At 37.3% G+C, this 23760-nt stretch overlaps 5 protein-coding genes across 6 annotated transcripts; 4 read left to right on the top strand and 1 right to left on the bottom strand.

Annotated features, from left to right (window-relative positions):
* Nucleotides 1-1748: 1748 nt before the first annotated feature.
* LOC115996416 lies at nucleotides 1749-5206 on the bottom strand. The gene is made up of 4 exons (XM_031235620.1): nucleotides 3850-5206; nucleotides 2694-3124; nucleotides 2295-2547; nucleotides 1749-2195 (listed from the first exon to the last, which is right to left on the bottom strand). Exons 1-4 carry the CDS (start codon nucleotides 4325-4327, stop codon nucleotides 2083-2085), a joined length of 1275 nt encoding a protein of 424 aa, XP_031091480.1. The 5' UTR covers nucleotides 4328-5206; the 3' UTR covers nucleotides 1749-2082.
* A 1505-nt stretch (nucleotides 5207-6711) lies between these two features.
* LOC115997087 (purple acid phosphatase 17-like) lies at nucleotides 6712-9772 on the top strand. The gene is made up of 7 exons (XM_031236561.1): nucleotides 6712-7114; nucleotides 7649-7805; nucleotides 7895-8002; nucleotides 8402-8526; nucleotides 8614-8742; nucleotides 8839-8906; nucleotides 9314-9772. The coding sequence occupies exons 1-7, from the start codon at nucleotides 6920-6922 to the stop codon at nucleotides 9525-9527; spliced, it is 996 nt and encodes a 331-aa protein (XP_031092421.1). The 5' UTR covers nucleotides 6712-6919; the 3' UTR covers nucleotides 9528-9772.
* A 1158-nt stretch (nucleotides 9773-10930) lies between these two features.
* Nucleotides 10931-15755, top strand: LOC115996848 (importin subunit alpha-9). Its single transcript, XM_031236281.1, has 11 exons — nucleotides 10931-11235; nucleotides 11732-11951; nucleotides 12350-12503; nucleotides 12878-12980; nucleotides 13112-13296; nucleotides 13382-13461; nucleotides 13965-14115; nucleotides 14211-14292; nucleotides 14398-14456; nucleotides 14540-14845; nucleotides 15290-15755. Exons 1-11 carry the CDS (start codon nucleotides 11184-11186, stop codon nucleotides 15452-15454), a joined length of 1557 nt encoding a protein of 518 aa, XP_031092141.1. The 5' UTR covers nucleotides 10931-11183; the 3' UTR covers nucleotides 15455-15755.
* A 343-nt stretch (nucleotides 15756-16098) lies between these two features.
* Nucleotides 16099-17513, top strand: LOC115996849 (protein OSB2, chloroplastic-like). The gene has a single exon (XM_031236282.1). The coding sequence runs from the start codon at nucleotides 16261-16263 to the stop codon at nucleotides 17107-17109; it is 849 nt and encodes a 282-aa protein (XP_031092142.1). The 5' UTR covers nucleotides 16099-16260; the 3' UTR covers nucleotides 17110-17513.
* A 2017-nt stretch (nucleotides 17514-19530) lies between these two features.
* Nucleotides 19531-23394, top strand: LOC115997116 (protein IQ-DOMAIN 1-like). 2 transcript variants are annotated; one of them, XM_031236617.1, is made up of 6 exons: nucleotides 19531-19743; nucleotides 20389-20579; nucleotides 20767-21084; nucleotides 21241-21462; nucleotides 22112-22231; nucleotides 22429-23394. In XM_031236617.1, the coding sequence occupies exons 2-6, from the start codon at nucleotides 20514-20516 to the stop codon at nucleotides 23104-23106; spliced, it is 1404 nt and encodes a 467-aa protein (XP_031092477.1). In that variant the 5' UTR covers nucleotides 19531-19743; nucleotides 20389-20513; the 3' UTR covers nucleotides 23107-23394. The 2 variants fall into 2 exon arrangements, with proteins under 2 accessions (XP_031092477.1, XP_031092476.1); XM_031236616.1 differs by having other exon boundaries at nucleotides 19532-19743; nucleotides 20487-20579.
* Nucleotides 23395-23760: the final 366 nt, after the last annotated feature.

Raw genomic sequence — 23760 nt, 5'->3', positions numbered from 1 at the left:
TATATATATATATATATATATATATATATATATATATATATATATATATATATATATGTTGCAAGATAACTAGTTAGGAGATGAAGATTATGTCATTTTCTTGACATGTTATTAGGAATTTGAAAATTATGTGTCGGTAATTCAAATAGTAGTAATACATTCAGTTCTTAGGTAGGATTTTATGTTTGAACATAATGAAAAACATATTGATACTAAAACGGTGGGTTTACGAATTAGATGTCTTAATTTTGAATTAATGCATTACAATAGAAAAAAAAATAGCAATTTTAATCTATTAATCGTTACATGTTATGTAATTTAGACTCCTAAGTCATTTCAATCATTGTCAATTTATTTTTTAGTAAGGTGTATGAGTTGGGTTATCAACGAGAATTGAGAGCTGCATGTAAAATTTTGTGGAAAAAAAAAAAATTAAAGCACAACTTTAAATAGGAACAAAAATTTAATCCTCGAGACCCAAAAGGATCAAATTAACAATGTTCAAACTGAATTTCTACAAATTAATACTCCGTAATAAGAGATTAAATTTGATAATGAATACGGAGTTACAATTAAGGATCCAACAAGTCCAAATACGTTGTAAGGCTTACAGCTCACCCCTGTCAGTGGATGATATATGGTTTTAAATGACAACAACAACAACAACAACAACAATAATAATAATAATAATAATAAATGCATGGATAACTGGAGATGAGTACAGTGTAGTACAGTTAGGTGTGGTCCTCATCTTCATTTGAGACTGAAACTTTTATGGGTTCAGTACATGTCTAGCAGAGTTCCAGCAACCCAACAATTATCAATCTCGTTGTACAAGATCTTTCTTGTGAGGTTTACCTCTTCTGTATAATTTGTGAATTATTAGGCCCTCCTTAATAATAATGGGATTTTAAGGGGATTTTGCAGGTATGACTAGGAGAGAGAAAATGAGAGTGGAGGAAAAAAGAAAAGGAAAAAAAGAAAAACAAAACAAAAACAAAAACAAAATAAAATATATATATATATATTCACGCATGTGAGGCGACAGTGACATTCCCCAAAATGGGGTCCACCAAACCTGCAGGAGAAAAGTCTCCATTAAATTCACTCCTTCTCATTTATAAAAATGCCATCTTTCAAGACTTTACTATTCCAAAATCCTTTCAAAGTCTACTAATGGTGAAGGCCTTACATAGGAGTGTGATTTGTAAAGTGTACACCATCGAATAATAGGATGCGAGTTTTTCTCGTCATCTAAAAAAAATATGTGTATAGTGTATGACTTTTACTAGGCTAGACTTTCTTTCAAGTAAAAGTTTTGCGGACCCCATATTGAATCTAAATTAGTTTTACAATGATAGTGATACCAAATGTCATAAGAAAAAAAAAAAAAAGAAGCAAGTAATATGAAAAATCATGGAAAATTAAAATCTAATGTCAAAACGACATAAAGTAATTAATTGCTGGTTATTTTAGATGAAGCAGATAGCACATGCTAAGGTTCATAATGGCCACCTTCAATACATCAATGGCCGTCTAATTTGGTCCATATTGGTCCCACCCTTTAATTTTGTCCGTTAAAATAAACATATAAAATTAGACCAAAAAAAAAACTGATGAAAATAGTAGCATAGTAATCTTGAGTATTAGACTATTAGCCCAAGTCCAACTAAAGTTGGGCTGAAGAATCAGTTCAAACCTCAGCCCAGTTGACAAGACATTGCATATGTAACGGGTACATCCGATTCTTAAAAAGCAAAAGATATAACCCAACAATTTAGAACAGTTGATAAATGAGCAGGTTACAAATACAACAACACGACTAGAGTTTATACGTGAGCATCTAATACAACTACAAGGATGGAATTGATAAGTAGACTATATATAATATATATATATATATGTCCGGTTAAAGGGTTATCGATCAGACCTAGACTATACATACACCAAGTTAAAGAGTTCTCGGTCAGACCTTTTCCCGAGATGCATCTTTTGTTGGTCTACTTATCACTATTATCCACTCATGGACCTAGTACATTATGCAAGTGATGAGACAATCAACTTAAAACATGTGGATGTTGCTCAAAACTCCATTGATGTTCTTTTGCTCCCAACCATTAATTTCCTAAAATCACCACCCATATTCTGCTTCTCCTCATTGTCAACAATGATTCTTGAATGCTCTGCATCTTCATCTGCAAATACCCAAAAAAAAAAAAAAAAAAAAAAACTTAAACAAGTTGTAAATGGTAGAAGAAAAGCATACTGAAAGATGGTTAGATCATGTTGGTGACCTGAAGCAGAGGCTAAAGAAAAGTCGGTGAGGCGACGAACACAGTCCTTGAGTGCTTGGAGCTCGGCTTCTTTCTCGTGGAGTTTGCGATGCGACCTTTGCAGCTCAGATTCTAACTCCACGATCTGGCTTTCTTGTTGCTCGATGAGTACTTGGGACAGTTTCTGGTGCAGTTCAGAGGGAGGAACCCCGTTGAGTTCGTAGGAATTCATATCTTCGTCGCCCTGGTGAAACGCTTCAGCCAAATCTCCATTCTATCGAGACAATACTATGCTGTTAGTTCATGATGTAACACAAAAGCCCCGCTCGACATTAACATGTTTTAGCACGAAGAGGCAAATGAATTATCAGATCATTAAGCTTCAAAGACATTAGTCGTTTCATACGAACAAAAACTCACCTCGTAAATATTTGCTCTTACTTCAAAGCCAGAACCATCAAGTTTCTGCAGCTCAGATTCGAGTTCTGCTTCGAGCTGATCCATTTCCCGAGCTTCAGGCAGCAGCTCCTCTGTAAGAACGCTACTCGCGTATTCACCTTCCTCGGTTACAGGAAAGCTGAAGATTCTCTTGCCATTTCGATTCTCGCTGCATAACTTAACAAACGCAGGCTCCATACGCTCTTCCTTGATATCCCCCGAAAATTTTCCAACCTCAGATTTAGAACCACGTAGATTGTGTGAAGTTATTCTTCGAGAAAGTTCATCCTTCAATCCCTCAACAACCTTCGAGGTCTCGTCCATTGCAACATTGAGCTTACTGATTTCAGCTCCCCGAGCTGACATCATGCACATCATTCCAATACCAAGACCCCAACCAAAAACTGAATTTCCTGCACAATAAACGTTCAAAATGAGAATATCATATTCATATACAACACCAAAGAATTGGATCAGTAACAAGCAATTGTTCAACACATATGTCTAATGTTGGTAGGTAAACAAAGAACTCTTTCACTGCAATCAAATCGACAATAAGTTTGTTCAAAAATTAACTCTCTACCAGATGTTCCTAGAATTGTTAAGATCTCTGAAAAATACAAATACTAGAATATGTTCCTCCTGAAATGAACTTAAAACTAAGAATAGTCCACAGTTTTGAATGTAAAGCAGCTTATGAAGATGCATATATTGTTGTGCCTTTATAAGAGTTTCCAATTTGAGAGCTCTGGTTAGAGGTTTCAAGATTCAAATTGAAGTAAAAGAACATTCCACCATTAAAGCCAACAAGAGAAATCTGCAGTACCTTATTATAAAAGCTCATACATAGTACAAAGTTCAAAACTAAGCAATATACAGCTCTGCTGATATTCTCATAACAAATAAAGGCAGTAAGACATCTCAGCAAAGTTGGTAGGCTGTTTGACTTAATAATCACAATATTACAAGTTCGACTTCAAGCGGGCCCAAACTATAGTCTTAAGGGCCATCTATAGGCAACCTAAAGTTCGACTCTCATCGGGAGCGGCACAATGCGGGATTTATCTAAACAACATCATCAAGATCTTCAAGTGGCAAGATGGAAACAAAACAACATTAAAAGTGACAAACATCTAACCTTTATTGGAAGAACAAGAGTCACATTTTCCTGGAGCAGTTTTGCTGGTTTTTCTCTTCTTCAAGCAAACATAGAACTTCTTCCCACTGCCACTGCATCTATGATCCAACCCCACCACTCCACCCTTCTTCTTCTTCACCATCCTCCCATCATTATTTCTCTTAAACCCCTCCACATTTCCCTGCTTGTTCCTGCTAGACCCACACCCACACCCACTTTTCTTGCTGGGCCCTCTTTCTGAACCTGGAGAACTGGAAAACCTAAAGATTGATTGATCACCCAAAGACTCCTCCTTTGCCCCAACTTCACCAGTAAAATTTGAATCTTGGTCAACAAAATTGGATGAGCTGAGACCATTTTGGTGTTTGGGTTGATCAGAAGATTCTTGGTCATTTTGGGTGGAGGGTGGATTGATTAGCCTTTTAGCTAGAAACCCAGATCCTGCTGCAAATGCTGCCCCCAAAGCAACTTGCCACATTGTGATCTACACAATTCCAACTAAAGTTTTAAACTTTGAAATGAGAGAGGGAGAGAGAGGGGAGTATATTCACATTCTTGAATCACGCTATTTTTGAACGAGAGAGAAAGAGAGAGAGGCAGTGGTCATAACTGACACTAATTAGCTTGGAAGAGGAACAGTGCCATGTGAGAACACTGGAAAAGTAGGACTGTAAAAGGAGTAACTTTTGTTCATAATTTTGGTGATTAATGATGTAAACAAGTTTTACATTTCCCACCTTCCTCACCAATAATTATACCTAATTCAACTAATTTAATACTCCCTCAGTCCCGTAATCCTTGTCCTATTCCTTTTTGCACGAGATTTTAGGTAGTAAAGTGAATGTTGTTTGTCTTTCATTTTTACCCCTCTTTTTTTGCCTCACTCACCAGCCACTCAATAAGACTCCACTAGAAGACTATTGACCGTCGACTTCTTCTTCTTCTTCTCTCTCTCTGGTTCTTCTTTCTTTGGTTTCAGTTTTTTTTTTTTTTTGCCATATAAGAATTCTAAAATTCTTTCTTCCATGATTTTGAGATCAACATGGTCATACTCATATGGGAAGATATTTAAAATCTACATCGCCTAATTTCGTAAAAATTTCAACACATAAATAGTGGAAAATGCATATCTTCGTATTTTGCTGATGGGTGAAGAAGGATGGAGAGGAGAGGCCGTGAATCGGAGAGAGAGAGAGGGAGAGATTTTTTTGCAGTAGAGGAAATGGGTCAGCTGCTCCATGTTTTCCTCCTCCCATGAAAGCAAGAAAAAGAAAAGAAATCTAGAGTTTATGAGAGAGATGATGATAGGTGTTGGGTTTGTTGCTGAACTTGCAAAGAGAGAGAGTTAGATATGGTAGTGAGATGTGGGTGGCTGCTGCATTCCTCTTCTCTTTTTCCTTTTTGTTAGGCGCCCCTCAGCAAAGGAAGAAACCAAGCCAAAACAAATTATACAGAGTATTATATTGGAGTAAAAATTGAAATTCAGGGGTAGTTTAGGAAAAGTAGAAAGATAGTAGTTTGCATTTTAGGAAAGTGGACATTATTTTGGGACAGACGAAAAAGGAAAGTAAGACAGATAAAATGGGACGGAGGGAATAAAAATTACTACAATAAAATTTGTTACTCCGTATATTTTTAAAATTTAACATTCTGACAATTTTCAAATATTCAAATGTCAGAACTCCAATTAAAGATATTTAATGACAATTTTGTGAATTCACTTCACGTGTTGTAATGGCGCGTGATCAAGGTCTTCACGTGTACAAACTTCCGGTATCACTAATTCCTAGATATTAATCCGCTCACGTGGTTCCCGATTTCCCGCTTTGAATCGGAGGGAAATTCAATGGGCCTCATTCTGTATAGGCCCACTGATATGATCCTCAAAATTAAGATAAATGAACCACATCCGGCCCAAATGATTATGGAATTATCCATGTCTGGTTGGGTTTCACTGGGTTGTTATGCCATGGACTCAGGTCCATGTTCACAATTTTAGAACTCTATATTTATAATTTTTAAATTCTATATTTACAATTATAGAAATCTTGTTCACATTTTCAAAGTTCTATGTTCACAATTTCAAAATCTATATTTACAATTTCATAACTCTATATTCAATAGTATAACACAATTTTTGAATCTATATAACAAAATTGTGAATATTGAGTAATGTAATTTTGTATATTAAGATTTGAAATTATGAATATAGAGTTCTAAAATTGTGAATACAAAATTTTTAAATTGTGAACATGAACGTGGATCCACCTTGAAAAGTGAACCCAAATTCATAGCATAATTTGCCAATTTCACTTAAATGCTTAATAGGTGTTATCGTGTTGGCATAAGAATTGAAGTCATTAAAGGAATCTATCATTAAATCCTTCACAAAATGAATTACAAATATTTTTTAAAAAATGATCAAGAATATCATCACAAAATATTCGTCGTACAAAATTATTATTGTGTAGATCATATTATCAAATAATATATCTTCAATATACGAATAATATATTTTTAATATATTAAAAACTAGCAGTATATTCATAAAACGTACATTATTTTATATAATATACATCAGTACATGTATAATATATTTTTAATATATTAAAAAGTTACTTTTTATTTTCTCAAAAGAAAATTACTTTTTATTATGACCAATAATTTGCTTTCAGTTGTATCCTAGTATCCTATGGGTCTGAGAAATTAATAATAATAATAATAGATCACTGACATTACAGGAAGAAGAAATACCTCAGAATATTCTCCGCTTATCCGCATGCATATTCACCCGCATATTCGCCTGATCATTAATCCCCACTAATCCAAACCAGACATCCTACATTCTTGTCCGTTGAATTCATTACCGTCCGACTTTAACCACCCATAAAGATTCAACTTTTTTCCCGGCCTATATATACACAGTTTGAACAGTTCTTCCTCAAATTCATCAGCATTCATATTCTGTTCACCATCGATCAGAGAGGGTAGTAGTTTGTGAAGATTCATTCACATTTGTTGAATCTTTTCTTTTCTTTTCCTTTTTTTCATTCATTGTTTTCACAGAGCCATGGCGGTGTATTCGGGGATTTCCATGGTTCTGTGCCTGTGGGTGGGCGTTGTTTTTGGGCTTTGTTTTGCGTCCGCCATCGCTGAGCTTCCGACGTTTCATCACCCCACCAAGGGCGATGGCAGCCTCAGTTTCTTGGTAATCGGTGACTGGGGAAGAAAGGGCGATTATAACCAATCCCAGGTTGCCTTTCAGGTGAATCACCCACATTAATTATGATGTTTTCTTTTCTTTTTGAATCATATAAGCGTTAGGCTCTAGTAGGGCGATAGAAGAGTCCCTAGCACCTAAATGACCTACGCACCTGCTGGTGCCTATACGGCTAACTAAAAAAACAGTGCACGTGTGTGGATGTATATATGATGAAAAACAGACTGAATTAACTCGGTTAACTCAATCGAAATGGACAATTATTCAGTCGAGTTAGGCGAGGCGGATGCCTAGGCTGCTGAATTAGGCCCTAGGCGGGTGAGTCTGTTGAATTAGGCCTAGACTAGGCCTAGATGGATCGCCTAGGCGGCCGAGTCAGCTGAATTAGATGCTAAGCCTACAAGAAGGTAGATTAATGGACTTAAATTTAAAAGCTCAATAGATTGTTTCTACTAGAATTAAAATTGTAATTTTATGATTATGGGGTTAATGACCTAATTAACTTGACTGAGTTGTCCGGATTAATAGATGCCATGGTTCCCAGATTGATTGATACAAGTTTTGTGGACATGAATGCAGATGGGGGAAATTGGAGAGCAATTGGCCATTGATTTCGTTGTATCAACGGGTGACAACTTCTATGATAATGGGTTGACAGGGGAACACGATCAGGCTTTCACAGAATCTTTCACCGACGTTTATACATCAGAAAGCTTGCAGAAACAATGGTATTCCGGTATGTTCAAATCGCCATTTCCACAGCTTCCCAGAATCCCTTTTTTTTTTGTTTGTGTATTTGTTAATGAAAGTGGTGACAATTTGCAGTTCTGGGCAACCATGATTACAGAGGAGATGCTGAGGCACAACTTAGCTCTCACCTCAGAAAACTTGATAGCAGATGGCTATGTTTAAGGTCTTTTGTTGTCAACACAGGTGAATTTTTATGTTCTTCTTCATATAACAATCCAAAATCCGAACCAAATTTAAATTAGTCAATTGAATATCAAATTTGATGGCCTAAACTGAATCTAGATTAATAATTTGTGATCCAAACTGATTCATTCTTGATCGAATTGAATTTGAATTAGTCTGCCCATAATATCTTTTAAAGGCATTATAGACCTGTTATTGCCTCAAACGCCTGCAACTAGTTAGCAGGCGTTCCTTAACGGAATTAATTAACCAGACAAATCGTTCCCCCCAACTAAATTTGTGACCCGAATTGATTCATTCATGATCTGAATTGAATTTGAATTAGTTTGATAGAGTATTAAATTCGTGACCGGAACAGAATCTAGATTAGTCTGACGGGATACCAAATTTTATTTTCAGAAATTGTTGATTTGTTCTTTGTGGACACGACACCATTTGTGGATGAATACTTCAATTCTCCCGAGCATGTCTACGATTGGCGTGGCGTTTTCCCTCAGCAGACGTACACCAAAAATGTGCTAAACGTGAGTACGATGACGATGAAGATTTGGTTTTCAGTTGATTTTTTTTTGTTCGCGAAAAACAATGTTTTTTCATATTGGTTCTTTCAGGGTCTTGAATATGCATTGATGAAATCCACCGCAAAATGGAGGATAGTCATCGGGCATCATGCGATTAGGAGCGCCGGGCACCACGGCGACACCAAAGAGCTCGTCGAACGCCTTCTTCCCATTCTCCGGGTAAGTTAATGATGTTCGGAAAACGCCTTAGTTTCATCGTCGTTCACGGTTCCGATCGGGCTGACGACATTCTTTGTTTGATCTTGGAAATTGCAGACCTACAACGTCGATCTGTACATGAACGGCCACGACCATTCCCTGGAACACATCTCTGACGACGAAAGGTGAGTGAAAAATGACATTTTTGGGACAATTCAATCAAGTTGGTCGAATTGACCGGTCGATCAGCCATGAAAAACCTAGACTGTATCAAAAATCTGCTTAGGCACCGCCTAAGAGCAATTCGGCGCTAGGTGTCCCTTGGCTGAAGCGAATTGCTCTTAGGCAGCCGCTTAGCGCCTAACTCGTCCAATTTGGTCAAGTTAACTAGGTCGGTCGCTTAGGCAATAGACGCTAGTCTACCGCCCGTCTAGCGTTTAATGCAACCATGCTTTGTAGTCTTTGCTAGATAGGGTCACAAATCCTTTGCATCCTGTCGGGTTGTAACTGCGAATTTCTTTTGTCACTCAAACAGTGTAGAAAAAAAAATGTTTTTTACTGTTTGTTTGACTTGTGTGCATTATGATTGCAGCCCGATTCAATTTATGACGAGCGGGGCGGGGTCGAAGGCGTGGAGGGGAGATGTTACAATGGACAGGAAAGGGGTGTCATTCTTCTATGATGGGCAAGGATTCATGTCTGTGCAGTTGGTTGAGAATGATATTGGGATTGTGTTCTATGATGTTGATGGCCAGGTTCTTCATAGATGGACAATGTCCAAACAACTCCTGCACACAGCTATATAGGATTTTGTGTTTTCAAAAAACAAAACAACAAAAAAAAGAAGCTATATAGGATTTTGTTAACCTTTTTATTCTTTTCCCAATATTGTTTGTTTTTTCTTTTATCTGTTCTCTTTAGTAGATTGGAATTGTATATACCTAGTGATGGGGATGCATCTACACTTTATATGGATTTGTCTCACATGTTTATATTATAATATATGTACTGAATTATTAATATAATATCAAAATTTTATAAGATTAAGTTACGACTCATGTTTCATTCTTATATTTATACAATACAAAGTAATGATTTATATTTCTTAATTATATTACTGATGTTACAGTGTAGTATATGTTCATAACTATTTGGTAGCACAACCAAGTTTTTGTTTTACTAGTTAGGTCCCCATTCTATGCTGCATTTATAATTTTTTTTAGGTGATGATAAAAATATGAAATAACTACTATTTTGGAGTATCAAATATACTATTATGATATTTGTTAAAATTGTCACTGTTTTTAACCAAAGTTGTCAAATCTCCTTTCAAATATACTATTATGATATTTGTTAAAATTGTCACTGTTTTTAACCAAAGTTGTCAAATCTCCTTTCTAAATAAATGATCTCAACTCTCTCAGTATTCTTTATCAGTTATCATGCTAGGAAGCAATGTGTACATCATCATGTGTTGATAATGATTTGTTCATGGATTAAAGGAGGGAGAGCAATGATTTGTTTATGGATTGAAGGTAAGATGTGCCTTATTTCAGTCCAATGAATCCAAATGGCCCATCACGGAGTTCGATAATCAATTATGTGACCACTCATTTAAAATAGTAACAGAGGTGCTATCACACTACGTTGGCAATTACATATTTCATTCAATTAGAACAATAATGTACTCCGTAATACATTGACTGGAAAAAAAAAAACAAATATTGAGTTTAGACTAATGGGACTACACAAAGCATGTATGACAATTATCAATATTTTAAACATCAATAGCGCGCCTCCTCGAGAAGTGTGGCCATACACCATCTTGAGTAACTTGTAAAATTGTAGGTAAGCATATTAAAGTTTACCAAACACTTTTCTATAATCAACTAATGATATCAACTAGTTATATATTATAACACATTCAATTCCATTTACCAAACATGGCTATATATAAATACATTTTTCTCTTGTAAGTATCCACTTAATTAGAGTCTTAGACAAAGCTTATTCACTTGAAATAATATTATTTCAGTATTAAAAATTTAATTGCAATTGCTTTAAAATTTGAGAGTTTAATTATTATTTTCAAATAATTCAAGTATCCCCAAATGATAGTACCATAGTGCAGTTTTTGTTTCTCATAGGGTATTTTAAAATGTCTATAACCGCGATTAGGAATAAGATATCCCCAAACCGGATTACAGTTGTCCTCGCACCCAAACGCGCAGGCACGAAAACCAGAGGTCGCTAAATTGAGCGCCGAAACCGAAAACAGCCCCCATTTTCGGTTCTCGGGCGAGCGCCGAGAAAGGGGAACAATCATATCACACTGAGTGGAGTTGAACACCACAAAAAAATCCAAAATCATAAACCCCAGCAGCTAAAAGCTTAAGGCTTTAAACTGCTATTCACCGGAAATCCAAGTGGAGAACTTAGTCTTGGAGCTTACTTCAGCAGTAATGGCGGATGAAGGCGCGGCTTCTCATAAAAGAGACCCCATAAAGTCATCAGGCATGGTTTCACCCTAAAGCCCATTTTTTTTAGCACTAAAGTTTATAGCTTTTCTTTAATTTGAAAGGATATAGTTAGGAAATGTGAGTATCTTATTGTGCATTCTTAGGTCACAGCTGAAAATTTTGCACACTGAAGTTTGTGAAGCTCTATGTGGATTCTTTGTTTGGCTTATTTAAGCACTGTATTTGTATTTATTTTGGTAACTATAGAATCTTCAAGGAACAGATTAAAATTGATAAAATGTTACAATATTGTTGTTATCAAACATAAATGTTATTTCTTCACTTCTGAATGATAACAAGATGCTTGCTTTCTATATGGAAAGCCTGGATTTTTTAAAAAAATTTGTTTATAGAAAGGTGTATATGGTGATTCATTTGGAAGATTGGGTTTGCTTTAGTTGCAACTTGCCCCTTAATCTTTAGGTTACAGTTTCACCTTCTGTTCATATAGGTGCTTAGACATCATATAATGAATGTCTTTGGTGTTGCAGTTGGGAATGTTGCTGCACAAAGAAGACGGGAGAGTGCGGTTACAGTGGGGAAAGAAAGAAGAGAAGCGCTGATGAGAACAAAGCGCCTTTGCAGGGCGGGAGTTACTGGTGATTCTGATGTTGCTCCTGAAGCTGATATGATGATTGATGAAGAGCAATCTATTTTGGAGGTTCAGACTTCATCAGCTGTGGAAGAATTAAAACTTGCTGTTGCCCATCAGTATGTTAACTAACACTTCTTTTATATATGGCATAATTAAGAGACCATTTATCTTTAGATAATGCTGATATGTCTCCTATGTGAATATTTCTCAAAATGTTTAAACGTGCATGATTAATTGCTAATTTGCTATCATTTATGTTTTCAATAATATAGCTTGAATTGAGTTATTCATTTCTGTGGCTCGTAAAGGTAAGCATTGGGACAGTTTTATTTCACATGTTCAGTAACTATTTAAACCCAAACACCCGGTCTGATAAATTAAACATATGTGATTTCTAAAAAAAGAGGTCTTTTAGGTGGTGTTTGTATAACCAGCACCTTCCTTATTTCCTTTGGTGGTCAATGCTATCATTGCTTCTATTATTATTAATCAGACTCTCTCATTTGACTGTTAGGGGGAAAGGTGCTGTACACAAAAGAGTGAGTGCTCTCCGTGAGCTAAGACGTCTGCTGTCTAGGTCAGAGTTCCCTCCTGTTGAAGCTGCTCTTGAGGCTGGAGCTCTGCCTCTCCTTGTGAAATGTCTTTCATTTGGGTCTCCAGATGAACAGGTTAGAGGCATTATGAGCATTGTGATGAATTGATGGTGTTTACTAAGTAGCTGCGTAGTTCTTATTTCCTTTGGGTTGTAGTCAGCAGGTTGAACTTCAGAAATATAGTATATATGCAATCTTGTAATGCTATTCTCCCCTATTCTTGATTGACTGAATATCAAACTTCACTTAGATTAGTTTCAATTTACTGTACAATAATACAATTTATGGCTCCAAACTTTGGGTTCTTGATCAAAAGGGTAAAGGCTGGGGTTAGCTGACATTACCTGATGCTTGTAGTTTGTCGGGGTTCTTGTCATGAAATTGTATTAATCACTGCAAAACTGCAAACCAATACTTGTGTTTTATTTATTTTTATTTTGGTGCTATAGTTGCTTGAAGCGGCTTGGTGTCTTACAAATATAGCAGCAGGAAGACCTGATGAAACAAAAGCTTTGTTGCCCGCATTACCTTTGCTCATTGCTCATCTAGGAGGTTGGTGTCAGCTTCTCCATATTGATTTGGAAGTGTGCTTGTTTATATTTTCGTTAATTCTTTGTTGATATAATAATCGCTTGAAATTCTTTATAATCCTAGTTGCTTCTGGTCTCTTTTCTATTATGTAGAAAAGAGTTCCTCGCCTGTTGCGGAGCAATGTGCATGGGCATTAGGAAATGTTGCCGGTGAAGGGGACGAATTGAGAAGCGTTCTCCTATCGCAAGGAGCCTTGCCACCTCTGGCAAGAATGATGTTTCCAAACAAGGGATCAACCGTGAGAACTGCAGCTTGGGCATTGTCAAACCTGATTAAGGTTCCTTAATTACTATGAAATTTTCCTTAATTACTATGAAGATTTCATTTGTTTTGGATAATGGAACATTACTGATTCTATGCAGGGACCAGACCCTAAAGCAGCAACAGAGTTGATAAGAATTGATGGTGTACTTGATGCAATTCTTCGGCATTTGAAGAAAGCGTAAGTTGATGTTAATTTGGTATGCTGACATTGCAATACACAAGCTCTGTAATGTTCCTAATTTTTCACACCTCGATGGCTCGATTTATGAACTGCATCCATCACCTGTTTACCGCTAACTTTTAGTTGAGCAGATGTCAAATAAGGTTGGCTAGAAGAAGCTTGCTCGCTATATCTAACCATATGAGCAATTTTTCGTAGAATGCATGATGTGGATCCTTTCATACGTATATGTCATCCAAAGAACAACTTTCCGTAGGGTCTACGATATGAGAACCAAAAGCTTTGAGATCATTGATGCTAGGCATTACCGAGAAAAACTTATTATAACAATGTTCCATTGTGCCATTTAACTGCTTATTTGTCTCTTGTAGATTCCTCCTCATACAAATGTTATTCACTTTTATGATTAGAGGAAGCAAACTATATCTTTGAATGACGACACCGAGTCATTAAATGATGCTTTCTTGATATTTGAATGTTTATTTTTGGCGGTGAATCAGAGATGTTGAGTTGGCCACTGAAGTAGCATGGGTTGTTGTGTATCTCTCTGCCCTGTCAAATTTCGCTACCAGCATACTTGCGAAGAGCGATCTCCTTCAAATTCTGATAGAAAGGTTGAATGAGACAAATAGCCTGCAGCTGCTTATCCCGGTAATATGCTGTAAATGTAAATTTTATCGACTTTTGTTATAGAAATTGATTAACATTCAGTTTGTCTGAATTTTTCAATGCTCTATCTATTGCAGGTCCTACGGAGTTTAGGTAATCTTGTGGCCGGTGAAACTCGTATAACTAATGTTGTTCTTGTCGCTGGAAACGAGATAACAGGCTAGTTTTCTTCTCTCCTCCTATATCTTCCGTGTTTGTAAAGAAAAGAGATTAGTATTCTGAAACGATTTTGATTGTAAAACCACCGTGTTGTGGCAACTTCAGATGCGTTTATCCAAGCACAGGTGAAGTGTTTGAAAAGTGAACATCGTATCTTGAAGAAGGTAAACTACTTGCACTATTCATCATACTTTCGGAGTCAGTTACATTGTTACAACAGGTATTTAAACTTCCGTGATTTTTGCAGGAAGCAGCATGGGTACTATCTAATCTAGCAGCCGGGTCTGCAGAACATAAGAAATTAATACATTCAAGCGATGCGTTGCCCGTGTTATTGCACCTTCTTTCGACAGCACCTTTTGACATAAAAAAGGAGGTAGCATATGTTCTGGGCAACCTCTGTGTTGCCCCGGATGACGGTTCTGGAATGCCAAAGTTGATCCTGGAACACTTGGTTTCCCTCGTGGGAAGAGGATGCCTTTCCGGATTCGTTGATTTAGTAAGATCAGTCGACGCTGAGGCTGCAAGACTCGGGATGCAATTTCTCGAGCTGGTAAGTAGTTACTTTTGCTTTCCATCATCCTTGACCCACTTAGGCTTGGCAAGCCCCAATAAGCGCTAGGCTCTAGTCGGGCGGTAGAGGAGCGCTTAGCGCTTAGACAGCCTATGCGGCTAACTAATAAAAAACAGTGCACGTGTGTGAGTGTGTAAAATTAGCAAGGCTGAACCGACCAGGACGAGTTAACTTAGCCGAGTTAGGCGCTAGGTGGCCTAGTCGGCCGAATTTGGTGCTAGGCAGGCGCCCAGGAGGGAAATCGCCTGCGCCTAGACCGATTTTTGCAACAGTGGGTAAAATAGAGTTGAAGGATGCAAAATATGGAGCTAGTAGTGAAGTGTGAACAACGTTAATCCATTACTATAAACTCTTGAAAGGATCATGCGAGTTGAATTGTGTTCTACAAAGATCGGCTGACCTTTCTCTGTTGCCCGACCACAGGTTCTAAGGGGAATTCCAAACCGCGAGGGCCCAAAGCTCGTGGAGAAGGAGGATGGCATCGAAGCCTTGGAGCGATACCAATTCCACGAAAACGAAGAACTGAGGGGCATGGCTAATGAGTTGCTGGACAAGTACTATGGGGATGAATATGGACTTGAAGAGTAAAAAGAGCAGTGATGATGATGTATTCTGAGACACTCCTGCAAATGTTCACTGGAATTTTGATGTCTCTCCCCTTGTGTGCCAATACTCTAGCCCCCTTGAAACCATTCTGCTGTACTGCTTGCCTGCCTTCTGTACAAATATCAAATAGGTGGAGAGGTTTTAAATGCCATTGGTTCAAGTAATTCTTGACATTTTTATACCAAGATTGTGAAATTTTCATATTGCTTCAAAAACTAACCTAAGATGGATGTAGGTTGTAATAAATAATCAAATGTGGCAATGTCATCGACTTTTTTTTTTTTTTTTTTTTTAATTACTATAGAAATCTAAACTAACACACTCCTGCGTCAAATTATACCATGGATCAGGGTCTACTTGCATTGTAGACTCTGGTTCAAAAATAACTTTAAGATTTTGTATTTGTTACATGTACAAAAATTGTTAATGGTAGGTACAGAATGTTTAACCCTAATCGATTCGATTGACTTAACCCTAATCGGTCCCTCACAGTGCTACCTGGATGTGTAATTATGATATAACTGGAGTTGTCTATAATTGATTGATCTCGTCAAGAAACTCAATAGACAATTTTTTTTTTTTTTGAAAACCAATTGGTTTGAAACCCTACCACCCTAAAATCCGCCACATGAAAGCCACCACCAAGCCAAAGTGCAGGCACTCTTGGGCTTGGCTCTTCCTCCTCCCACGCCAATCGCTACAAGACCGAGCTAAAATGGAGATCTTCTTCTTTATGCCCTAATGCCCTTTCGCTCTTTTCGTCACTCGATCCTTGTAATGAAAAACCGATGAATTTCCTCACAAAAGCAATATCAACCCAACTGCAATCAAGAAAATGCATCGTCTTACTGCAAACCCTCACATCCCTCCAACAGTCTTCTCTCTTTTCCTCCAAATCGAGAGAACCCAGAGTCCAAAAAGCTCAAGACCCCTCACCACGAACCTCATTTAATCCCCCAAAACCCGAGGGCGAATCAAAGCCCCTCCCTTTCTGCGAAATTCCCTTCCACTCAAATGTTGCGAATTCCGTGGATCTGATCGGTTTTGTTGACTGCCCAGTTCAGTTAGAGGATTTGCCCGATGGCAGGCGTGTGGCTAAGACTGTCATACTTTCCACTGTTTCCAGCCCATCTCTGTCGATTCCTGTTGTGTTTCAAGGAGATTTGGCTGTCATCGCCAAGTTCCATGTGAAGAAAAATGATTGCATTTATGTTTCTGGGCAGTTGAGTGGAGATCATGGGAACCAAAAAACTGTTCATCTTCTGGTCCAAATCATGAACTTTGTGGTGGGTTTGAAGAGGGAGCTTTCAGGGATTTCTGGATTGGAAAATGAGGATGATGATGATGATGTCTCTGTGAAGCAGAAAAAGGGTAATAAGAAAGGGTTCAGGTTCAGCAGAAAGACTATGAATGTTGAGCAAGTGAAGGATTGGAAGGACCTAATCAAGAATCCAAAACAGTGGAAGGATTATCGCGGAAGAAAAGCTAAGGGAACTGTGAAACCTAGACACCCAGATTTCAAGAATGAGGAGAGAAAAGTTTCACTCTGGCTTTCAGATGCTCCAGAATGGATTCTTCAAGGACTTGAAGGACTGGAGTTTTGTGATTCTGTTCCTAAAGGCAAAGCTCAGAAATAAGTGAAGAGTTCTGAATGATCACTAATTCAGTCGAGTCTCGGTTTATTATTCATGGGCAATTGCTGCATACATATAGACCTTTGAACGATCTTAATCCAATCGAGTCTTGGTTAATAGACATTTTGATTAGTTAATATCCTAATCCATTGCAGAATGATAATTTACACCCGTTTTCTCACCATCTTTTTATCTATATCATTAATTATTTGGTGGTTCTATGTGATTGTTTGTTTTGCTCCTATTAGAGTTTAGGAAATTTTAGGAGACAAGCATTTTTTTTTCTTTTTGCTTGTTTTTATTGTTTAAGGAGCTAATTGTATTACCTTGATTGAGTTTTTGTTGAAGGATCTTTACTTTGTGCATTCACTCTTAATTGAAAAGGAAGAGCTCGAGTTGTTCTTTTAGTATTATTGACTCTGTTACATTTTAGTATTTGTTCATTGTTACTTTCTCAACCTACTGAAAGCACAAAAAGTCAATGCTGCCACTGAGAGCCAATTTGTGTCACTAAACCGTCATTTACTTTTACTTGAGGTGATGTGGTTTTGATTAGTAAACTATTGTGGATTGAGTGTGGGCATGGTCCAAGTTGCCACCATGGCAAGATAATAAAATTGCCTCTGCTGGTGCTGATCTGTCAGGGCAGTTAAGATGAGCCAAATTTTTCATAGAAATCTTGTCAAAAGGAGTTATGATGTTGTGGCTGTGAAAGAAGTTTTGTTTGCCCATTTTTACTTCTTGGAATCCCTTCCAGATCTGGTCATGAATTCAGCTCTAAGAATCTAGCAAATCTCCAATCAACCTAAGAATCCATATTCCTTTTGGTGGTTAATTGCTTTCTTGATTTAACCTTTTAACAACTTGCATGATACTTGCTGGAACTTGTGGTGAATGAATTCATAAATATCTCCAACAATGATGAAAGAAATGGTATAATTTCTACTAAGATATGATGTTCAATAAATATACAGTATTACTTATGATGCACAAAAACTCTCAAAGATTTTATCTTTTAGTTTCTACATTTTGAAAACACCATTTCCTTTCACTAAATTACTGAAACTTTATCGGGTTATTTTTCTATGAATGTTTCTTATTTTAATATGTTGACAAATTTTTATGTGAATTCGGTGGATTGCCCCCCTCCCTACCGGTTCCCCATTGACCCACACCCCCTTCTCTTTCTCTGATCATAAAACCCATAATCCCGCTCTTTTTAGTCCTTTTTTAGCCTTTAATCCCGCTCTTTCTAGTCTTTGAGAGGGGTGAGATGCACATCTATGAAATTAAAAAATAATAATAAATTTCTTCCGACCTAAAAAAGGCCAAGTCATATAGAATTAATGTATTCATTATGTTTTTTTTTAAATATTTATATGTTTTTTTTTTGGCATTTTGTATTCTACATTTCTTGAAGATATTACATCTCTCTTGAATTTTGTATTCTTTGGTCACAATTAAAGTATTAAAACTGTCATTTTCTTTCCTATAAGTCTCTATATTTCTTAATAGACAATGGTTTGTGAACAGAATGGCTAATAGTCAACTTAATTACTTACCAAACCCAAACCAATAGTTTAATATTGTACACATTAAATATTAAAAAAGCATCTAATGTTGTCGGCATAGCACTTAGAATCTATAGATTTAACAAATCCAAACAAATCATGGAAACATCTTTTCTTTAGCAGCAACAACAGGAGAAAAAGACAATACATTTATCTATCATGAAATGTGCTCTTTTTGGTTGGATCAGATGAACAACCAAAGTATTATTACATCTAATGATTAATTAGGATTCTTTCCACCTCTTAATTACTTGTAATTACTTATATCTAATGAATAATTAGGATTCTTTCCACATCTTAATTACTTATAATAATAATTACAGTATTCATTATTTTATTTATTGCTGTATTATATGAATCTCCTAAGTTCTTATGAGTGTGATGATTGTGATCACATGGACCATTAAGGTAAAAATTGTTCCAAATTATGAGTTATATTGTAGTTGAGATTTGGTCAAATTTATAATAATTGGAGAATGAAAATTTGATAGTATTACTGAGTATATAACATATAAAATATAAATATAACACAATTCCGATTAAGTTGGTCAAACCCCGTCAAGAGCAATCTATTCATGCTCTTGATTTGAATCGATCAGTTATGTCCAACTTAATTGAGCTAATTTACTTTCGTTGTCTCAAACAATGTAAAAAGACAGCTGTAGAAAGTAGTTATAATAAATACTACATTGTAACAGAGTCCGTAGTATTAAAGAAAAATAGCTGAGCGACTCTCAAGGGAAGAAGAGATAGAGAGGGAGAGAATTAAACTGGAGTATCTAATCATCGTTTGAACATGGTTAATGCCATAAATAATAGTTGAGCTAAGATAATTGTGTGGGGCCCAGTATACCAGCTTGTAATCTTAGGTTCCCTCTCATGGTTGAATTCTTCTTTGGTGAGATCTGATCTCCTTCCTCACCTCACTGTCACCGGAAGAAGAGAGGAGGGTCCGACTTTTTTTTCCCCATTATTATTGTCATTATTTTTTAGTTCTGTGTACAGATTGAAAGGAAACTGTGAAGAACTACAAGACTTCCTGAGATCTGGAAGTTCTCACTAACTGGTATTCTTCAGCTCCTTCTTTCTTTAGAAATATGTAAAAAATTCTGCTCTTTTTTAGTGTGAAATGTGTTAAAAATCCATTCTTCTTTTTGAGAATTGTTGGGATTTTGATTCTGGGTACTGGGTAGTGCCTTATCTTCCATGACTAGATTTCTGTGGGTCTGCAAGTTGATTCTTGTGAATTGGGGAATGAGTTTAGCTGCTTTTTGGTCACCGAGGAAATGGTAGAAAAGAAGGCTGGTAGGGAATTCCATAATGGAAATTTGTAGTCTTTTCTTGAAGTTCTCACTGTTTTAGTATCTGGGTTCAGGATAATAGCTTCCTTAATTGCAGCCATGTTTACCCTCTAGATTTGTTCAATGAGATCTCACACTGTTTGAGAACCAGTTACAATTGTTCATAGTGTACAAAGGTATTTAATTTTAATTTTAATTTTTTTTAAAACCTGTGTAACCTCTCTAGAAAACCAATCAAAGATGCTCACTTTCGGGGCAACTCCATCCAAGTTGGTCGGATGTTAACTTGGTAACTACGAGGTTACAAGTTTGACTCCCAACTGGAGTGGCCTATTGGCTTTCTTGTTTTGAGTCAGTCAGTTATAGGCAACCTAGACTGGTTTATCTCCTTATGGTCCTTTGCTTGCTAGGGTTACAAGGTGGGGGTTTACTCTGTGCACACCCTCGGGTAGTGGCTGCGTGCTATCAAAGGTGAAGTGATGAACTTTGACATTGTGTTTTGCTCCAGAATACAGATTGGGGAATGAAATAACAAATGGGGAGGAAAGGCAGCTGGTTTTCTTCAATAAAGAAGGCTTTCAGCCCAGAAAAGAAAGGAAAGGTATTGTGTTCTGGATTGTTTGAGCTCCTTGCATTTGAATTTCCTCTGTGCAATTGTGCTTGCTTAGTCCTTTCTTAATATTGCTGTTCTTAGTTAATAAACAAAGAATATGCTTTTTCTTGTGATCATAATGTTGTTACTCTTCCTATCTGCAAAGGACTTCTGACTCATGCATTCTTGTTTTCAGAAAGTGAGTAAATCAAACAAGAAATGGGTTGAGAAAGAACAGCCTCTGGTTCCAGAATCTTCAAATCAAGAAACTTCCAAAGTATCACCCCCGCATCCACTTCCTCTGGTGGAAGAGTTGAAATTGGCAGATGAGGAGAAAGAGCAGACAGTACAATCTTACCCGGTTGCAATTGCTACTGCATCAGCAGCTGAATCTTCTGCTCCAACTGCTCAGATCGCTTCAGAAGTTGTTCGGCCTACGCCAGCTCACTTTGCCGGCAAATCAAGGGAAGAAGATGCCACAATCAAGATTCAGACTGCTTTCCGAGGATACCTGGTATGTAGCTGTATATCCTAATTTTCTGGCTCTATAATTCCTAGCATTATTTAGAACTCATTTTCTTCAAAAAATGTACTTGTATTTTCTTTTCTGGGAGGAGGTCTTGGTAAGGTAGAAGTTAAAATGGTTTCTGTTTTCATTCATTATTCACAGGCTAGGAGGGCATTGAAGGCTTTAAGAGGGCTTGTGAGATTAAAATCACTTGTTGATGGACCTACTGTGAAACGACAAACTGCAAATGCTCTGAAATGTATGCAGGCGCTTTCTCGTGTACAGTCACAGATACACTCTAGAAGGAATAGGATGCTGGAGGAAAATCGAGCTCTACAGAGACAGCTTTTGCAAAAACATGCAAAAGAACTCGAGAGCTTGAGGGTGAGTTCTCTTCTCTCGGCCAACTTTCTTCAGAAAAAAGGTTTACAACTGTGGCCCATTGTATCTATATTATGAAAACAAATTTGCTGTCAGTCAATCAGGTGGGCATTAGCAACTTCACTAGCTATAAGTTCGAATGTCAATCAACCGGGATTTTCCCCACCACTATCCTGTCGGGCCGGGGTGTGGATGCCCTGGGGGTGAGGGAATTTCGCCTTTGTGGGCAAGTTTGAATTAATTATCTGAATTCTTTACCAGGAGAGCATCCTTCCTTGAAATGTGAATCTCTTATTTCCAAAGAGTTTGTTATTATAGCACAATTGATACAAGCTCATTTATCTTTATTTTAGTATCCAATATTTTAACACGTGCTGTTACTGCCAAAAGCTTTCTATAGCCAAATTTCCTGTTGACAAATATCTTTTAAGGCTCTATACTGAAATTTTGCGGTTCATTTTTTCTTTTTGGTGAAAGAAATTTTGCGGTTCATGGCTTGTTCTTTATAAGTAAGATAGTTGAATTTTGTCTCTTTGTGCTTTATTTTCCACTTGAGTTACGGGTGAGGGAAAGTCACATATTACGATGAATACTGAGGGTATTGTAGGACGATCAGCTCTTTTCTAAGCCTGTTGTTTAAAATGTTTGGCAGAGAGGGGATGGATGGGATGATAGTATACAATCAAAGGAGCAAATTGAAGCAAGCTTGCTAAGCAAGTATGAAGCTGCCATGAGACGGGAAAGAGCATTAGCTTATTCATATTCTCATCAGGTAACTATTGCCTCTATTTGCGTTTACACCCTCATCGAGACTCGAGAGGGTATAAATAAAGAGCATTTGCTTATCGATATTCTCATCAAGTAGCAATTTGCTGAGATTTTATATCTGTGAAGTATAACATTATAGTGTCTAAAAATGCTGAACTAAAAAAATGTTAACTTTACACATGGAATTTTCTTATCTGACAGCAAACCTGGAAGAAGTCATCGAGATCTTCCAACCTATTGTTCATGGATCCAACGAATCCTCAGTGGGGTTGGAGCTGGTTGGAACGATGGATGGGCGGGAGGTCTTTGGAGGCTCAGAGCATGTCGGAGAAAGAGCTTAAAAATGATCAGTCGTCTGTGAAAAGTGGCGGTGTTAGCATTATTGGGGGCGAAATTACAAGGTCATTTGCTCGTCATCAGCTAAACAACGAACAGCCCTTTTCGCCATCCAGCCAAAAGCCCGGTTCAACCCACCATTCCCCCGCTACTCCTGCATCCAAGCCGCCCTCTGCCAGGAAAACAAAACTACCAAGCCCAAGAGTGAGCGCAACGAGCCAAGATGACGACACTAAAAGCATGCTCAGCATCCAATCCGAGCGCAATAGGAGGCATAGCATTGCGGGGTCGTCAGTAAGAGACGACGAGAGTTTGGCAAGCTTCCAGTCCATACCGAGCTACATGACGCCCACCAAGTCAGCAAAGGCTAAAACGCGCTTGCAAAGTCCATTAGGCATGGAGAATGTGACTCCCGAAAAGGGCTCAGCAGGCTCTGTCAAGAAGCGGCTCTCGTACCCGCCTTCACCAGCCAGGCCAAGGCGACACTCGGGCCCGCCAAAGGTGAACATCTCCACTGTTAACACAAATGGGGAGACCAACTAAAGTGTTTCTCACTAAAATGGTGCTCTATCAGTATGTTATGTTGGTTGATTTGAATTCATATATTTGTAAAACTTCCACTTCTCTATAGCATTGTACCTTATAGATTCATTGTTGTTTGGTGTCTGGTTCCAGACAAAAGTCAACAGAGTTCATTGGACTACAGTCTTCATATTTTCCTTTCTTCCATTGCTGGGATTGTAACAGTTCAAGAAACCATCTTTTATTGATTCAGATTGATATTGTATATCATTTTTATATTGTCAATGTACCCAAAGAGTTTAACACTGTTGTGCCATTTTTAGTTAATTATTTTTAAATTATATAAATATATTTATAGTTATTCTCTCTGAGGGACAACTCATTTAAAGGACAAATGTGATATTTTATGTGTGCGGATTAAATGGTGATTCAGTCTTCTCTCTCACTCACACATACGGACACGTGTGTGATGAGGAAATCTAACCGTTATTATTTGAGAATGTAAGGGTAAAACTCAATTCCTTTGTAATAGTCAGCAAATCACACAAAAGAGCTAAACAACTGTAATGTAACGAGTTCAACTGATTTGATTCATCTTCACATATTGTCAAATGGTCTTTGAGGGGCAACCCTATCACATGTAAGGGTGTGCAAAATTTCGGTTAACCGTAATTA

Source organism: Ipomoea triloba, chromosome 11 (genome assembly GCF_003576645.1).
Source record: "Ipomoea triloba cultivar NCNSP0323 chromosome 11, ASM357664v1".
Lineage (NCBI taxonomy): Eukaryota > Viridiplantae > Streptophyta > Magnoliopsida > Solanales > Convolvulaceae > Ipomoea > Ipomoea triloba.
This window is presented reverse-complemented; position numbering and strand designations above follow the sequence as displayed.

Bases quoted from the DNA above. Each gene is read 5' to 3' on its own strand.
- LOC115997087 (XM_031236561.1), top strand. From the start codon at position 6,920: ATGGCGGTGTATTCGGGGATTTCCATGGTTCTGTGCCTGTGGGTGGGC. The intron at 8,527-8,613 runs GTGAGTACGATG...TGGTTCTTTCAG, and splicing joins ACACCAAAAATGTGCTAAAC to GGTCTTGAATATGCATTGAT. The intron at 8,907-9,313 runs GTGAGTGAAAAA...TTATGATTGCAG, and splicing joins CACATCTCTGACGACGAAAG to CCCGATTCAATTTATGACGA.
- LOC115996849 (XM_031236282.1), top strand. From the start codon at position 16,261: ATGAATTTCCTCACAAAAGCAATATCAACCCAACTGCAATCAAGAAAA.
- LOC115997116 (XM_031236617.1), top strand. From the start codon at position 20,514: ATGGGGAGGAAAGGCAGCTGGTTTTCTTCAATAAAGAAGGCTTTCAGC. The intron at 20,580-20,766 runs GTATTGTGTTCT...TCTTGTTTTCAG, and splicing joins GCCCAGAAAAGAAAGGAAAG to AAAGTGAGTAAATCAAACAA. The intron at 21,463-22,111 runs GTGAGTTCTCTT...AATGTTTGGCAG, and splicing joins AAGAACTCGAGAGCTTGAGG to AGAGGGGATGGATGGGATGA.
- LOC115996848 (XM_031236281.1), top strand. From the start codon at position 11,184: ATGGCGGATGAAGGCGCGGCTTCTCATAAAAGAGACCCCATAAAGTCA. The intron at 11,236-11,731 runs GCATGGTTTCAC...TTGGTGTTGCAG, and splicing joins AGACCCCATAAAGTCATCAG to TTGGGAATGTTGCTGCACAA. The intron at 14,116-14,210 runs GTAATATGCTGT...TATCTATTGCAG, and splicing joins GCCTGCAGCTGCTTATCCCG to GTCCTACGGAGTTTAGGTAA.
- LOC115996416 (XM_031235620.1), bottom strand. From the start codon at position 4,327: ATGTGGCAAGTTGCTTTGGGGGCAGCATTTGCAGCAGGATCTGGGTTT. The intron at 3,125-3,849 runs GTTAGATGTTTG...TTTATTGTGCAG, and splicing joins CTCTTGTTCTTCCAATAAAG to GAAATTCAGTTTTTGGTTGG. The intron at 2,196-2,294 runs GTCACCAACATG...GGGTATTTGCAG, and splicing joins TTCTTTAGCCTCTGCTTCAG to ATGAAGATGCAGAGCATTCA.